At 37.0% G+C, this 18,594-nt stretch overlaps 1 protein-coding gene across 1 annotated transcript in view; it reads left to right on the top strand.

Moving 5' to 3' along the window:
- RNF180 (ring finger protein 180) overlaps window positions 1-13,891 on the top strand; it is an 81,808-nt gene extending 67,917 nt beyond the window's left edge. The window contains exon 7 of the mRNA XM_065860877.2: window positions 10,704-13,891. Coding sequence (XP_065716949.1) covers window positions 10,704-10,903 — 200 coding nt within the window. The 3' untranslated portion in view covers window positions 10,904-13,891. The remainder of the gene's footprint in view (window positions 1-10,703) is intronic.
- The last annotated feature ends 4,703 nt before the right edge of the window (window positions 13,892-18,594 follow it).

Raw genomic sequence — 18,594 nt, 5'->3', positions numbered from 1 at the left:
AACCATCATTACACTTATAATGAAGGATTAAAGGAAGGATTTTTTTTAGCAGTTTGTAAACATATTTTTTTAATTGTAAATAGCTTCTTTCTTGATAATATTTTAGGTAACATTTCTTTGTTAAATTTATTTTTAATTTTCTGTTGAACATGTATGAAGGCTTTTCTAGACAGCTCTTTCCGCAGAACATTGTTCAGCTTCCTAAAAAGTGGTTAAATATTGTCGACATCAGAAGACTTTCAGTTCAGAAAAACTATACCAGCTTTCTCAAAATACAGTCTTATGCTTTGTATTTTTCATTCTCTGGAGGAATTAATATTTCTTTTGTTTGCCTAGATGGGAAGTCAGAATTTTTTTGATTAACTTAAGCTAAAGCTGAATATGAATGTGTTCAAAGAGAATGGCATGGCTCCAAGATAGGTCATTTACCAGTTTCTCTGCAGGAATTATGGGAGGCATGTTGCCAGACAGCTAGATTGGCAAATAAACTAAATAGTACTATGTGTACACAGCTTTGTCTTACAGAGGGATGTGGTTAGGCCCTGACATGCCCATCTTGTGTATTCCCTCTGACCTGTGCTGTCAGACTGACCATGTCTTAAGACAAGTAGAGCCAATCCATTAATTTATTTTTAAGAAAGTATCTGCATTACATTAATGCCTTAAGCACTGAAAGACTCGTGGACAGCAGTGTACGACAATACTCTATAAAGTTTTTGCTAAACGATCTTTAGTATTACATTAATAGGTTTTAACAAAATATAGCAATCATGCAAGTCAAGAAATAAGAATCGAAAAAGAATTGAGCAATTTGCCAAGTAGCATACACACTAGAGACAAACATCAGTATTACATCCTTTTTAAAGCTATTTTATACTTATTCAGTCATCTTGACGTATTATATTAAGCCTAACTGTAAATGTCAATAATTTGTATGGTAGCACTCTGAACAAATGGAGCCTGAAAGAATATAAGTAGTTAGGGAGAAGTTTTAGGGAGGAGTTCTAGGGAAGAATGAAAATAGAGGAATGTGATGCCGTTACAGCAGTAGGATACAAAAGGATGAAGGCTCTTGTTATGATAATTTAGCAAAAGTTGCTGACAGCTGAAATATAGTATTTGATCAGCTGGGAAGATGACAAACATAAAGAAAACATAAACTTGCGACATGATTTTTAGAAATTATCAGTGATAAAAAGTAGGAACAACAGAAGAAGGTGTTGATGATGAAGAGAGTTCAAGACCATGATGACCAAGAGATTTAATGAAATGATACTGGAAGACAGATGGAAAATAGATAAAAAATGAATAAGAAAATTCATAGAGTTATAATATTCTGAATACTTATAAGATTTTTTTTTCATATAGATTAGTGGTACACACACCACAAAAAGTTAAATACTGAAGGTTGCTGTTTGAGATTCATTGTCTACACTGTTATGGCAAGGAGAGAAGCTGACCACAAGTTAAATTCACTGTTAAGATACAGTTTAACTACATGCAAATGAGAACAAAAGTGATTACAAATTCCCATCTGAAGGGCAAATATATGAAAATTACCATAACTATATGCATGACATCAATACACATGCCACAAACTTACCTTTAAAATTAAAGGAAGACGTTTTATGATGCAGAATGTGTGCAAACTGTTCTTTTGGATTCTTGACATGATCCACAGGGAGACCATCCAGCTTCGTTTCTTATTATCAGTCGTCAGAATGATATGGAGTGCAGACAGAACAGGTGTGGTGAAGGGGAGAGCAGTCTAACAAATCTAATGTTTCATTTATTCACAGAGCTACTTTGCACCCAGAAAAACAAAGGCATGCATTTCAGTTACTGTATGTTCATTTTATTTCATCTTTGTATTATTTTTATTTCATCACCCTTAATTGAATTTTGAAATAAAGTGCGTTTAGAGTAGGAGAGTAGGTTTTGCTATAAATTATTTTAAAAAGCTTTTATGTGATGCTCTGCCTGTTTGCTACTTAGTGTGTTATGGTTTAGGGGAAGAAAGAAAAAGCAAATAAATAGTGTACTTGGTTACTTAAAAAAAAAGTGTTTGCATACTGCCTATCAAAATTCCTTTCAGGGCTTCCACAGTCAAATGACTTTTCCATTGTGCAATTTGAGATCAATTACTCCTGATTTAGTATGCATCCCAACACTTAAACTAGCCAATTAGCTTGTATTTGTGAGTATTGATAATTATAGAATAATCACAGATGTTTGGACAGAGTGTGTTTTCTAAACTCATTCTGCCCTCCCACAGTCCTCTTGCTTCTTGATTCATTCACTTCCAAAGACAGGAAACACAAGGACTTCTAGCTTTGTTTTGAATTTATGAGAGGAACTGGGCACAGTAGTCATTGAATATTTCTTATAAAATTGCTCATCAGAATTCATATTTAATAAATTAGCAAAAATGTTAGTTATGCAAAATGCTTAATGTAAAATGTGTACGCGTGACTTTAGTGTGGTTTTACAGATTTTTTCATTAATTTTTAAAGCTTGTTCTCTTTTCCAATAACCTGATTGTTTGGTAAGATACACTAGCTACCTTTATGGTTTGTGTTTTAATTGGTAAGAGCTGGATTATTAGTCTCTAAAATAGCTAGAGATAATTACCTTCACAAATTTTATGTGATTATTTACTTAATATTCAGAATATCGTTGTTAATTTGTGGCAGATGCACTATATTCAAGTCAAATTAATGGAAGGAATATGTAGAAAACTTGAATTATAAATAAACCTCACTGAAATCCAGTTAGCTATTTTTGAATGGAAAAAGTATAATCTTCATTTCCTATCCAGAGTAAAACTGTCAGATCTCTTTGTTAAGTGTAAATATTTGTAATTTTGATTGAATGAAATTTGAGGGAAAAAAAAGTGAGAAGTTGCCTCCTCTCTGTCCTGAAGGCCTGAGGGGTGTTAATTGCTGTGATTAACAATTGATTACATACCTCTGTAGAAAAAGCCGGAGAACAGCTACCAAAAAAAAAGGAATAGATGACCATATGTATTGCTTGGGGTTTTTTTCTTCTTTTAATTGCGAAGTGATTTAGGGTTCATTTGTGTATATTCTTTTACCAGAACCATGTAGGATTTATAAAGTTTTAAGAGAGTAGACATGATACTTAGATAAAGTCCCGCTAGTTATGCTAATATGGATGAGCAAAAATAATTAGCTGCCTGGTGGTCAATTCTATAGGACTGTATTTTTTATAAGCTTTTTGTTTCGACAGATTAAATGTATGTCAGTTATTGACATCACCACATTTGGGGATTTCTGCATAGTTTTGTCCGTAGCATGATGTTCTTGTATGTCAAATGACTTATAAAAGTCACAAAACAAAAAGCTGATTGTAACAGTGGAGAGCAGTGGTTTCTAACAACTCTGCTTTACAAAATGGAATTTCCCTTATGCAATCAAATCTTATGTCCCATATAAAGGGCTTCAGAAAACATTTTTTTCACATTTTCACACTGATCAGTTGCTTTTCTAGACTCTTTGCAAACAATGTTCTTTGACATTTTGAAAAGCAGTTGCTGTTTATTTCGCACTAAATTGCCTGCATACTGTTGATTTGCTCATGTACAGGACTCTGTGTTGCGTGCACAGTGAGTTCAATAAATCACATTTTTTGCATGTGCAAATAACTGCTTACACACAATTTATGCCTCTGAGACTGTCACAGATTTTAACATATAAACCAAAAGCCCTGCAAAAAGCCTCAACTAGTAAGACAGACATCACAGTGAATACAAAAATGGTTTCAGATAGGATTATGTTCCGCTTAAGTACATTTTCCATCCAGGTTTTCTAAAGCCCAACTGCTAGCAGAAAGTAGGACTTGGATTTTGGGGATGGAAAAGGAATGGAGACATGTTTGGGCCATCATGTAAGTTTAGTCACACATGGATATAAGGTGTTGACAGCCAGTGGGAACCAATGGGTGAAATCAGAGGAGCAAGAGCAGAGACATATTCAAAGAAAGCAGAGACAAAGTGAGAGGAAGGTAGGAGCAGGATAGTGAGGGAGCTTTGGGAAGATGATTGGACTTTGCAGTGAGAAAGACCTTGAAAAGTGATGGTAGAAGTTTTAGCGTGGGAGAGCTGGAGGCTCTGGTGTGCAGCCTGGGGCAAGAGGAGTTTGGAATTTGAGGACTCTCTCTAAAAGAAAAATGAGACTTTAACTTCTGAGACAATAGGTGTGTGGAGCTGAAGTATCTGAGGCAGGAGCATAGGAAGGTTCAAGTTTTTCATGCCAGAAGAGGAGAAAAAGTAAAACTCTGGATCTGAGAAGGATGGTGATTGGATTGAGTAGCCGTGGTTTGGAGAAAGAACTGTGGATGCTTTGAGGACTTGAATTTGGTGGAGGGATTGAGACTGAGTTAGAGCTTGAGACACATTTGCAGGCATTCGTGCAGGATAAGTGCCATCATTTCATGACTGTCTCTAGCAATATATGCCTTTTTCTTTGTTGGAAATACAGAACTCATAGTGCATTATAACTGGCAATTCTTGCAACTTAGCTATTATATTAGTGTAACCAGAATATGATGCCATATGATGTGTAAATGGGAGAAGGCTGGTGTTTATTCAAGAAGCTCAGGATGATATCTCATTTGTGAAAGCAGTATAAAATCATTGCATCCTTGAAAAAAGTACAGAATGCTGGTAAATTTGTCCCATTTCTCCAAGCTGTCATCAGGTCTGAAGAGGACAACAAATTGGAGGACAGGCTGACAGGCTCAGTGGCAGGGCTGCCATTCAGAGGGCCATAGAGAGGCTGGAGAAATGGGCTGAAAGGAACCTTGTGAAATTCAACAAGGGCAAATGCCGAGTCCAGCACTTGGGAAGGAAGAACACCTGGCAATGAGCCCAGTTGGGCACTGACAGCCTGGGACCTGCTCTCTGGAAAGGGCCTGGGTGTGCTGATGGAGAGCAAGCTGTGCATGGGCTGGCAGCATGCCCTGGCAGCAAAGCAAGCCAACAGCGTCCTGGGCTGTATGAACAGGAGCAGGATGTATGAACAGCAGTAGGTGAGGGAAGCTTTTATCCCCTGCTACTCAGCAGACCTCATTTAAAATACTACGATTTTGCGCCCATCCCCACCAATATAGCAAAGAGGGGAGTAAATGGGGGCAGGTTTAGTGGAAGGACAGCAGGATGCTCAAGGGCCTGGGACACTTGACCTGTGAGGAGACGCTGAGGGAACTGGCTTATTCAGTCTGGAGATGGGTTGGCTTTCGGGAGGATCTCCAGGTGACCTTACCATGCCTACAGGGAGACTACCAAGAGGACAGATTAGCTGTTCACAGTGGTGCATGGCAGGAGGATGAATAATAATGGATATGAGAGGTTCAAACTACAAATAGGAAAAACACTGTCACTGTGAGGACAGTCAAATGGTGGAGCAGTTGCCCACAGAGGCTATGCAATCTCCATAATAATATTCACTACGATGGGCTGTGAATTAGCTGCTGCCACTTAAGAAAAGAGATCTTGGTAATACTGTGATTTGTTTTCTGAAAACATTCAATGTACAGCCATAGTCAAAAGATATGCAGGAACTAATAGAGTCATAACAAAATGGAAAACATTATGTCATTATTTGGATTTGTGGTGATCCCACATCTCCAGTTTTGCATATAATTTTAGATTACATCATCTCAAGGAAGGATAAAGCAGGGTGAAGCATAATGCAGAAAGGTTGAGTTATGGAAGCTTTTCCAGAAAAAGAAAATCTACAACTTTTTCTTTTGGAAAGGATATTACAGAAAATAGGTACAAGAGGTCTGTAAAATTATGAGTGGCATAAAGATGTTTTAGGAAAGATTGTTCGTTGTCTCTCAGAAGCATTATTACATTCACAATTATATCAGCCATAATAGATAGGGCAAAACAATTGACACTGAGGGCCAGATATCCACATTTGCATTTTAGACAACAGTGGCAACTTGCTTCCAGTTCCAAGGGCTGGATACCCATTAGTGGTCAGAGCCTATTACTGGAACACATCAGAGTTCTTGGAGCTCATGTCTGGTTTAGTTTCACCTGAAAGGAAATAAATTTATTTACTCTAAGACTATTCCACCAAGGGAAACAAAGTGCAGTAAGTGGGAGCGATACAAGATCTCGTTCAAAAGTATGCACGGACACATATAGGGAAAGGAAGTCCTGTCACTGCCATTTTAACACATTGTTCTGAGCACAGTTTCCAAAGCACTGACATCCTAAGGTGCTGGTTGCTTTAAGAGCACTATCTAACTGCTGCACCTCATAATCAGAAAGAGGAGACTGCATCAAAATGATCTTGATACATCTGATTGAGAATAAATGTTCTTAGATAATTTATTTTTACATGAACACTTACAATGTAAATGTTAGTTATAGCTTGCATCTTATTCATTTGGGCACATTTTTACAGTACAATTTGCCATCTCATATCTTATATCCTTTAGTCATAGCAAAATGAGGTCAGTCAGTTTACAAAATTGGGGGAATATTTTAAATAGTTTGTAGTCTTACTTGAGTATTTCTAGTACCTCAAAAAGAGGTTGCAAAAACTTTGTCAGGGACACATGCAAGAGATGTGCCTGTTGATGCTCTGGTGAAAATCCTTTCTGATTTGCATGCTTTGGTGAGTACAAAAGTGTGAATTGCACAGAATATTGTTTTTGTTATCTAGTAGCAGGTTTCCACTAACAGTCTGCCAGACTCTGCTGGCACTGTCTATGCATATTCATGTGATTTGAGAGGAAATTCTTGTTCAGAGTATAGCAATACAGGCATGCACCAAAAAGTTAAGTAAAAATTGTGTTTTAACAAATACACGCCTGTGTAGAAATTATTTAGGAACTATACTCATCAAATAAGATACAGTTTATTTTTTATACAGGAGTGAATACAGTAGAAGTGATTTGAAGTTCCCTCAGTTCTTCCACTTCATAATTCAAATCCCTACTCCATGTTGCTGTACAGTTTCTGAGAAACTCTACAGCTCTCAGTTGCTGTCTTCAGGGGGCTAAAACCAGACACAGAGACATGGCTTATTTCCACTCTAGCTGTAGAGACAGAGATCTGAAGGTATTTTTCATGTCAGAATTTATTGAAGACAGTAGTCATAGTATAGATCACAGAGCCTGCAGTAACCTTTGTGCATGATGTTAAGGAAGCTTCTTTTCTCTATGATTCCCAAAGCAGAGACTCGGGATGAATTACAGAAAGTATTATTAAATAAATAATTTCTTTGCAAGGCACAGCATAGAGAGCAGCTCAAGCTGGGTGCCTCCAGAAGAGGGACCCTGAGCAAAAAAACCCTGGGAAATTATACCCTTACAATCTAAGCTTCCCACTCATCATGCATCAGTTTGGGCATACTGCAGAATTGGAGCCTGGGTTCTCCTGTTCTTCGTTGGGTCCCTTCATTTTTGTCAGGTGGCCTGTTTCTTATCTTTGTGGGTAGTTTTTTGTCTTTGACAAACCCAACTAGATGTCAGTCAGTTCTGTCCTTCAGTTGCTAATTTGCACCTGCAGCTGGGGAGAAAAATAAGTCCTTTGCAATAACCTAAACATTCTTCTGTTCCTCATCTTCTTTTAGACGCACTGTTCCATTCCTTTACCTATCTCTAGGGCTGTAGCTCCTTCTGACAATCAAAAGCTCCTTTATTTTCTTGCGTGAACAAGTTCTGGGCTCTCTTTTTGCTTAACGAGGCAGAAAGTTCAGAAGTTCACAGCTGGTGGTTTAAGCAAACTTAGTTACTTATGCTAAACGAGTTCTATATAAGCAGTTTCTAAACAAGTTCTATTAAGAAGCAATATACCAAATAATTCAATAAGCTAAGGCAGGCTGTTCCTTAACCATGATCATGTAGGGTTTCTAAATCTGATCCTTGGTTTCAGTACTATACACAAGTTTATTTGGTAATATACTAAAGGGAAAAGAAACAGTTCTCCTTCTTGGTTAACATCTGTTAAGTCCTAGAACTCCATTTACAAAATAGTTGTACTATTGGCATTTTCATCTGAAGCTTAATCAATTTATGGATGGTAAAAAAGAGACTATTTCAGCAACAGAATTGAAATCTATTCCATATAACTGGCTGTCAGCTTTCAATAGCTTTACTCATGCTCCGGGAAGCCACAGGGATTACACATGGTGCATAGGGGTACCAAGTCAAAACTGATGTAGCTACATGTTTGCATGGTTCCCTGCTTACCCTTATTGATCCAAAACCAGCTCTTAGCGTTTTGTTTTATATTTAAGTATAGAAATAAACAAAAATAAAACACGAGTTACAGTCTTGACTAAGACCCTCCAGAGAGGATAATGCACACTAAAATAAATGTGTGAAAAGGCAAAGTGAATGATATAGCATTAGTGATAAAATCTAATGGCATCTGCAAATCAAATTTAAAAAGTAGAACATAACATAAATCTATTTGACAATAATGTTTAAAAAATTAAGAAAAATGCAGGTTTAAAATTGAGGTAAGTTTTTTAAATTAGCATTTTAGCAGAAAGGTATTTAAAGAAGACTAAAATTTTTTAGAATTTTTTTACAAAATTACTAATGTTATTTTTCATTAATTAAAAATACTGTTACATTAAATTGATTTTAACATAATCTAAAGCATAACATAAAAAACAAGGAGGTCTGTATTCTACTTTAAAGAGATCTTTGGCACCTTTGAGCAGATGTTTACTTCATGCACTTCCATAAAATTTGTGGTATTGTAATCTAAAACACTTTAAAAGTAAATCCTTGGACTTTTTTACTTTTTTTTTCTTTTTTTTTTTTTTCTTCCCCCAGAGCCAGTATAGTGTGATTAGCTGTGCTCAGCTGGAGTCACTGAAAACCATCATAAAATATCATTACTCTCTTGGCTAGCACGAAGATTTCACATATAATCTCCAAAATAAAATAAACGATTTTAGAGATATTCTGATGTATGCAGATCTAGAAAGCTAGTACCTGTATGTGACAAACTAATCCAAATTGCATTAAAATAAACCATAAAATGAAATGCAATGATATCATGATGTCTAACCAAGAGTGATTCTCCAAAGAAAGAATTTCTGTATCTCAGTAATAATAAAGCAGTCATTAAATGAACAGGAGGAGGGGTTTACCTATATATTTTGGAGTCAGAAGGTCTCTGATAAACTATCTTAAAAAGGATATCAAAGAAATAAAATATTTTTCTTTGGAAGGCATGAAAACAACTGTACTGTAAGAGTTCTGGGCAAAATATTAATTCAGAAAAAAAAATTACAAAGAAACAGTCAATATCCACCAATGAAAAGGAAAAATATTGAAATTCCAGCAAAGTTCTGTATTAGGACCCTTTAAAAATATACTTCTCAATTATCTTGAGTAAGGTCTGAGAATGTTAAAATGAAAATTACTGGTGTGTGAAAACCAATTATACACAATTGTTTATACTAGTCAAAAACAGAAGACTGAGGAACTTCAGGAAGGCTTAATTAAGCTGGACTAGAAGCAGCACAGTAGTAGATTAAAACTGAGGAACGCACGCTGAGGCACACTGGTGTGCAGTGGTGCACGCTGAAGGGGACACTTCATACGCACCTTGAGATTCCAAAAGACATGATGTCAGTGCAGAGGATAAGAGCCTGGGCAGCTCAACAAAGACCTGTTTTCCAAAAATCAGGAATGTGTCATAAAGATTGAGATTTACCTGAAAACTGAATGAAAATCCAGACTACTATGACTGCATTTCTCCTTTGTCCTTCATCAGAATGGGACAGATCTTCAGTGTTTGCAGAGCAGCTCCCAGACTTTTCCCTGTGCCACAACCAGCTGTCTATCACAGTTCACAGACATGTCTCTAGCCTCTTATCTTGACATTTGCAAGAACTATGCTCCTGCGGTACTTCTTCAGGGGAGGGACAAAGAGGAAGGACGTTCTGGCAGGACCCCACACTCAGGCCACTCTTGGGGTCACAGGATCTTTACTTACACTTGAAACTTCCCCTTGAAAGGCTGTGCTTGCATCTGTCTGTATATTTTTAAGGTAGTATCAGCATACAAACAGTAACTTAAAAACTGAAATTTAACCTGGTATGTTTCACATGGAGACATAATATTAAAGCAAGGAGAATTTATTTAGAAGAGTGTTTTGAAAATAAAAATTCAGATACTGGAAACAGGAATTAAAATGTATTTGTGCTGTTGAAATATGTGTGTACACATACAAATGTGTCTTGATTACTGGAGAATTCAGTTGAGTAGATTTACGGAATCCAGAGATTAATTACTCTATAGATTAATCTAGTACAGTATATGTAGCCTTTCACTTCTAGATCACTGAAGCAAATTCAGTGGAAGAAGGCACCAAAAGAGAGGTCTGGCTAACATAAGCAGATAGCATTACTTTATTGTAATAGAAAGTGTGAAATCCAAACAGTCAAATGTTTCCATGACATGGAATGCTTCCAGACATGGAAGACAGGGTCACTTTTTAAATCTTTCAAAATCAGATCCACAGAGAGCTTCTTGTCCAACAAAGTGAGGAAACCTGGCAGTGAGGTAGGTGTGAGATTTCCTGCTTCCATTTGTTGTGTAAATAACTGGGGAAAGAGTGTTAACTTTTCTCTTTTTTTTTTTTTCTTTAACACATTCTTACTGCATTTATAAAGGTTTTTATCTCCTAGTACCTTTTTCAACAGGTTTTCAAAGACGCTCAGATACTGTAACAAGGAGGCATTTCCCGCATGCTGCTCACAGGATGGACTACATGGACTTTGAGGACGATAGCCGTGGATGGCGGTTTGATATGGACATGGTGATAATCTACATTTATTCAGTCAACTGGGTAATAGGATTTATTGTGTTCTGTTTTCTTTGTTATTTCTTTTTCCCTTTTTAGTCTGTAATAGTCACACTTAAAGAAGAGAACAGTCATGTGAACCACAATGTGTACAGAAAAAGCTTGAAGAAGGCAAAATGTTTGCTAGATGTTGCGTTTTTATCAGAGTTGTTATAGACTGCATCAAGGATGCTGTGAGGCTATTTTACACTTTTGCTATGCGTGACAAAGTGCTTGAGTTTGGTTCCAAGTATAATGTGAAATCCAGATCATACTTCATTCAATGGAAGTCGTGCCTTGGTTTCAGTGGGAATAGGATTTACACCTAATGTATAACATATTACTCAGCTGAAATATGCAGTACTACTTGTTCTTAGGTGAGTTCTGTGTTCTACAGCAAAACATGATCCATTGAGTCTTTCTGGGGTTCAGTTTTTAAGTTGACACACATTGTTCACTTACTGCTGCTTCAGTTTCTCATACATAAAACCAATAAAGCTGCTTTCGGGAACATGAGATTGTAAGCACTGCAGTGCTGCACCATGCATTATATAGACATTCATCAGACCTGTTTCGATGGTGTAATCCAAATTCTGGAAATTTTTGACAACTGATAGACCTGTCAGCATTCTACTGTAGGAATGTGCTGTATTCAGTGCCTAAAATTTTGAGCCTAAAAAAAAAAAACCAGTACTGCAAGCTGTGCTGACAGTTCATCTTTTCAGCAAATGGCAATCAGAAGGAAATCAACTAACAACCCCAAGTTCTGCACATTAAAGGGACCACTTTTGTGCATATTCCCAGAGTAGTGCTATACCGTTTTTTACCCATCCAGAGGAGTGTGTTTGGATCCCACAAGACAGCTAATGGAGGGCAAGCAGCAGGCCTGCTGGCTATGGTGCCATGAGACGCTAACCTCAGTTAATACTGAAGAAAAAAGCATTCTCCAGTTTAAGGAATCAGTATCATTATTAAATTGCTGTAACAATTTGGGGATACTCTTTAAGTGTGGGCTCACCAGGACTATGTGTTTCTAGGGAGGTCACAAAAGAGGACACAGTATTTATTTGCACCTTTCATGTGAAACAATTCTAAAGCACTTTATAGTTTTTCTATATATAGATTGCTGAGTTACTGTATCAAACTGCAACCAGTTCAGCAGTCATTCCACACTTGCTGCTTTACACAGTATTTTCAAATGAAAGAACATCTATTAAATAATGAAAAGGATGTTATTAATAGAAATTTGTACGGGAATCGGGTGCTGAAGAATGGTACAAGGTAGTTCAGGAGCTTACTTTTCAGGAAGGTACAAAGACATTTTTATGTGTAAGGGCATGATCCTGCAAAGTACACTGTGGTTTCATCTGGAAAAACATGTGAGTATATGTATGTAGTCCCTCTGGTATCAGGATTTGTGTGGGAGACCCGTGTTTTTTCAGTAGGTGGTGTACTCCCCTGTTCTAGCAGAGAACAAGGAGAAATGTGTTGTGGAAGGTGCCATCTGCCAAATGTGATGGAATGGAATGAAATGAATGCAGGGGTTTTATTAAGCATGTGCTTATGCCTCTTTGCTGGAGCAGGGCCATCATGGTCAGCCTCATAGTCTGTAAAATGGTCAGGGCTAGAAACTTTCACTTAATCTGCAAAGCAGCAGTAAATCAGCTACTGATACTTAGTTTTCCTATAGTCTGCATAAAATAATCTCTTTGAGAATATATGTGTGGAATTAAAAATAACAAGTCTAACTATACTGATTGGACTAAATAACTTTTGCCATCTATTTTTAATATATGGAAATTTAAGGAGATATAATATTTGAAATTCACCATCACCATGTAGGTATGTTTGTGACAGAAATGCATTCTCTGTTATTACAGTATGTCTAATTACTTTGTGTCTGTGTAAAGGTGACTGGCCCTATTACTGGTGGCATTAGGTGTAATGTTTAGAAAGCTTTAAAGTTATAGTAAAGCGCTTAGTGAATTTGCCATTTTATACTTATATGAACAAACCTTTTAAAAGCTAGGGGTTTTAGATCATAGTCTCATGCTTTGCTACATGCAGCTGTGTAGGTCTGTATGCTCAAATATTAATAATTTTAAACATTTTTCTCATCTCTGCCAGGACTGGGGTGCTAACTGCAATTTTTTTTTGTCTCTCTAATCTTGTGAATTTACTGCTCGTATCTCAGCAAAGAGAGAGACTGTTTCACCTGTTAAGCCAAAATTGCTTTTACCTTTTAATCTCGAAAAATACTAAAATAAAAAGATGTCATGAAAAATTACTTTAATTTAGCTGACATAGTCTGAAATTCCAGTAATAATGTAATTTAAAATTATTTAACCAGGATATCTGATAAAGCAATATCCTTAAGGAAATATTCCAAAGTATATTGAGACATAAGAAACATAATATAGATATTAACTAATTAGATGAGAAACAGTTACTTATATAATTTTTAATAGCGTGTTATCATGATTTTATTCTGAAAAAGGCAACAAAAGAGAGTGAAAATTACAATGTAATACTGTCCCCTTTTGTACATTTACAGCAAGAATTGTTGGCTGAGGGTGGCTATATTTTCCTAAATTTAGAAGGAGCGACAATTTTGCATGGTATTTCTAACTGTGTAGCTCAGCCTTTCTTCAAGGCCTAAATAATAAACTGTTTCTTGGGCTATACTGTTTTACTTTATATTGTTTGTTATTAATTCCAGGGGATAATTCATTTTAAAGGTTTACAAATGTACATAATGAAGACTAATGCAAGTCGGAGAGACATACATCATAGGAAAACACCTAAAAGGCATAGAATGGATGTACTGTTTTGTGTCCTTTATTGCTTTTTGGGGAAACATACTTTTGTAAAAATACATAACAATTTGAAAGCTCAAACCTCGTTTTCCTTTAATTCTGCCTGTAAAATGCTGTTGATATCTGTGGGAGCAAGAGCAGGTCCTTTGAAAGCAATTTTCTGGTTATATTAATCCTGCTCCGCAAGCTTCTCTTTCTTATTTACAACAGTATTAAAATGTTTGCAATAAAATTAGAGTAATTTGTAATATTTTGCATTAATTTCACTAGATTTTGCTTGGTGGAATTAAATCTTAATATTTTTTTCAATCAATATCGTGTTTGTTGTTCTGTCTGTTCTGTTTCTGCTTGGGGTGGAGCTAGGGTTAGTTGGATTTTTTACTACTGTGATTAACTCTTTTCATACAACCAGCCTTTTATTTGTTTTGGTACTTTCTGGGAAATGGTCAGCTTTTTGTCAGAAATCATCTTGGAGCAAGGTGTGGATCTTAACACATTCTGATAATGACGAATACTCAGTGCTGGCGCTGTTAGTCCAGGCCAATTAACTGTTGAAGGTGGCAGAAATCCAGGTCAAGACTAAGTTTGTCTCTCTACAGGCAAAGGGACTTTGTGCACACTCAGAAGTGTATGAGTTTCTTGCCTTGCCCTGGTTTGTAGCTCTTGTACCTACCAAAGGTCCTGTCATCTTTCTTCCCTCACACAATTAAAAAATTCACAAGCAGCAGCTGCACAGGGAGTAGCTGCTGTGAAGCACACCAGGTTCTTTCACAGCTGTGTATCTGCACACAGAAGCTGAGATCTAAGTTAAACATTTGCTAGTACGCTACATCCACACCTGAAATATTTATTGTATGTCCACAACAGCATTATCACAGTTACTGATATTGAGATGGATGAGCCAGCTTAAGTGAAATCAAGTTAATTTTCTTCATGCAGTTAGAAAATTCACTTTTTAGTAGCTAGCTTGTTTTTTTATTTTGGATTTAGTGTGAAAGTAGTGTGATAATACTGTATTTTTGCCTGGGACAGAGTTAATATTTTCAGTAGCTAGCTGTGTTTTGGAATTGGTATGAAAGAATATAAGAACTCACTGATATTTTGGCTGTTGCCAAAGAGTCCAAGGACTTTTTCGACTTTCCAGCTGCAGGTGAATAGCAATGAGGAGGAGGGCACAGACAGGACAACACCTAAATTGACATCCAGGCCGGTCAATGAAATATTCCCCACCATTAATGTCACACTCTGTATATATTAATAGCTAGAACCGGCTCTTCAGCTAGTTAGTTGGCGAGTTCAGTTCCATTTTCTTCTGTTCAGGAGTTGAGTGTTAGTTCAGCCTTTTGCCATTCTGCCATTTTGCAGTTGGCCAATAGCCTTTCCACCTTTTGCCTCTTTGTTCTCCTGCTGGGATCGGCTGTTTGAGAACAGAGTGCTCTCACTTCTGGGACTGGCTGTTGGTCACAAGACAGGCTGGGTATTGGTCGCCATTTAGTAAGAGCAATTCCACTGAGTATCCCTTATTGTAGCAGTAGTAGTAGTAGGTTGTAGTAGTTGTAGTAGTTGTAGTAGCAGGAGTAGTGGTTTGGGGGTGGGGGGTGCAGGGTGATGGGGGTTTTTTTGTTATTAAACTGTTCTTAACCTATGAGTTTCTCTCCTCCCTGTTGATTCTCTCTCATCCAACTTAAGGGGTGGGGTAGGGTGAGCGAGAGGCTACCAGGGTCCTAGTTTGCGGACTGAGGTTAAAGCACAACAATGGGAAAAGATTGATGAAGCAGCAGAGTTTGCTTGATTTTGTCATTTTTCAAGAAGAGTAGTGCTGATAACATGAACCTCTGAGAGGAAGAGTAGCTGTTGCAGTTATGTGACAAGTAACCATCTTGATGGTGTGTTGTGTTGCTTTCATTGGTGTGTTTTCAGCATCTTTTGTCCTTGGCAGCCCTGACCACTTTATAACTGGGATGCACAGTCCCCCTGTGGAATTCCAGGTCTGTACAAGTGGAGTTGCAGGCAGACAGAAAAGATAAACATCATGGTTTCTCTTAATAACACAAGGCACTATAATGCTGGAAAAACTTGTCCCACATTTGCGTCAGTTTCCCTTCTTTTCTATACATAACCATAATTCTCTGGCTGGAACAACCTATTATAATTCTTTTTCTCTCACTGTTATCTTGAGTCAATACAACCAATCTCTCTTTGGGTACCAGTTCAAACTTTAAGGTGTTATCTTTCGTCATTGAAATCAGTGGTTGTTGCAGTCCTCTAATGATAAAGTTCAGAAGAGTACCAAGGAAAGAATCACAAGAAATAGAGTTGTATTATTTCAGTATGAGTCATCTTACTGTCAGAAGCAGATCTTAATTATTTACTATTTAAACTTTTTATTATTATTTAAATGTTGAAGTATAAAACATGCTTTTTATACAGGCAGAGTTTTGTATTAAAATTTCCAAAAGCACCTCCTGATTTTGGATGCCTCAGTTTGGCATTCCCAGCATAAGGCCGTCCTTCTAAAGGGACCTGATGCAGAACTGAAGATCACCTTTCCCCAGAATAGGTTCTTTGGGGTTTCTTATGTTGGGAAGCCAAAGCCTGATAAACCTTAAATACCCCTATTTATGATGGACTTCAGCAGTGATCCACATCACAGCAGAATCGATGGAAGCCATCATTGTAGAGATCTAGTTTCTCATATAAATCTGCAACTGGATTTTTGTCTTACGACCTTTTCCCATTACTATAGAAGATATTCTGATGGAATTTCTGAAATGAGTTTTCAGAATTTCTTGTGGCACAAGCCAGTTCAAATTTTAAATTTACCCACATCTGATTACTCAATGACTGAAGGTAAACTAAACCTCTAGTGTCTTAGAATTGTTAGGATTTTTTTGCTTCTGTGATGTAATCCTGGAAAATAAATACTGTCAAAATGAACTTGGTGAAATAACTTAGTTAAAAATAAGTTAAAAATAACTTAATGATAATCTATTTCATTTTCCATCAAAAATTTCTTCAGTTGAAACACTTCCACATTTCTCGTAAGGCCTCAAAGTGTATTCCTATTTTAAAGTATTTTCCAGTGTTATGCTGTGGAAATTTAACTATAAAAGATAATATTTTATTTAGGACATTTCACTTTTTGCTCGATTTTATTTTTACAGAGTGATTTCTTATTAAAAAAAAATAATAATGTTCCTGAAAGAAGACTGAAGGTATTTGTAATTCCATATTGTGGTTTCACTAAAACAATTTTATTAAAGACAGATCATACAGGACAAACTTTATCTCTGATACACACTGGAGAATATGTGCTGAATAAGGTGACAAATTTGATGTGAGGAATGCTTCTGGGCAAGGCAGCAGATGGACACTGTAGAACGAAAAGCTCAGAGCTCTCTTCTTAAGGAAAGGCTCTTGGCAGGACAAAGTTATGTGGGAGACCAAATGGCTTTCCTTGCCCTTTGAATCCCACATGGGGCACTCTCTACATATTTTGGATTCACAGTCTCCACTGGCACTTTAGGTTCATCTTGTGTTCTCTAATGCACAAGTGTCCTGTGCAAGTCTGTGGGAGTTATCAACGGCAACTGTTGGCAGACACAATTTTTTCTTCTTCATTAAAACATTCCTGAATATTGCATTTTATTAAGGTCATTTGCTTGGCCTGTGATTGCTGAACTCTATCCAAAGGAGGCAAAATTATGTGCTATTATTTTTCATTACCTTTTGCCCTTTGGGGCTGTTCTTACATTTCAAACAGTTGATGTGCTGAGGCATGACATACCCCCCTGAAACTCTGAACTTACAACCAGGTAAGAATCTGTGACCTAGTTTATTTTAGGGCCTTTAATGAAAATTGTGGCAAATATAAACAGAGGGAACATATACATCCTGCCAAAGAACTGCATGTTAACACTTTGTAGCACAAGATATAAACAAAACCGCAGGATCTTTTCGAAGTGACTTCTGGGTCCTGATATGGAAGTTCTCTATAAAGGATTCCTTGAGCCAGAGAACAGTTAGTTCTTGCAAGACACCAACCATGAAGGTGTAAAGTAGCAGATAAGCAAAGGACAGCAGCCGCTGCCAGGGAGGTACAGTGACAGGTAGTGGATGCCTTTCAGCCTGGCCTAGAAAAAGGAAAATCACTGTTAATGCCGCAAAGCCATTTTACTGACCACTGCCTAGAAAGCAGCTGACTAGTCCCTTCAGCATCTTTCAAGGCTGGTAGGAAATGAGAACAAGAACAGAAGAGTGGCTCATGAACCTATTTGCTCATCATCTCTGTGAAGATGAAAGCCCTTGAGGTCCTGGTTCAGCCCGTCTAGGCCTGGTTTTCTAAATTAGTCCTTGAGTGAGAAAGCATGCTCCTTCATTCAGGATTGTTCATGGCACGTGAAAAATCTTACTGCTGAAAAAGATCCAACAGGATGGTTGGAAATGTCAAATATATCTGATAGCACTTTCTTTAATATTGTAGCAGCAGTCAGTATCCTGTGTGTACTTAAGTAGTTTTTGAGTTTTAAAAGTGTTCTAGACCTCAGTACTACAGCATATCCCAACCAGATACTCCTCTGTCTCTCATCAGCAATGCTGCCCTCCCTCTACCACATTTTGAAATATCCATTCTGCTTTATAAACTTTGGAAAAATTCCTTCAGTTCATGCCCTTGACATCTCAATACTAATTTACCAGTGAAATACAACTGTTCCTGTGTTTTCTAGATTGCTGTTATACAAGTGATACATATCACTATGACCCTCTATTAGTGATGGCTGATTTAAATTTGCAGTTTGGTTTTAGGATGAGAAAACTGCAGTAATTATATTCTGACTTTTCACTAGGTATCATTTTAACTTAATATATAATCTATTTCATTTTCCATCAAACATCTTCCATCAAACATTTTCAACATTCAGTTGAAATACTTCT

Source organism: Patagioenas fasciata, chromosome Z (genome assembly GCF_037038585.1).
Source record: "Patagioenas fasciata isolate bPatFas1 chromosome Z, bPatFas1.hap1, whole genome shotgun sequence".
In the NCBI taxonomy this organism is placed as follows: domain Eukaryota; kingdom Metazoa; phylum Chordata; class Aves; order Columbiformes; family Columbidae; genus Patagioenas; species Patagioenas fasciata.
The sequence above is the reverse complement of the archived record's forward strand: the minus strand, read 5'-3'. Positions and strand labels throughout refer to the sequence as shown.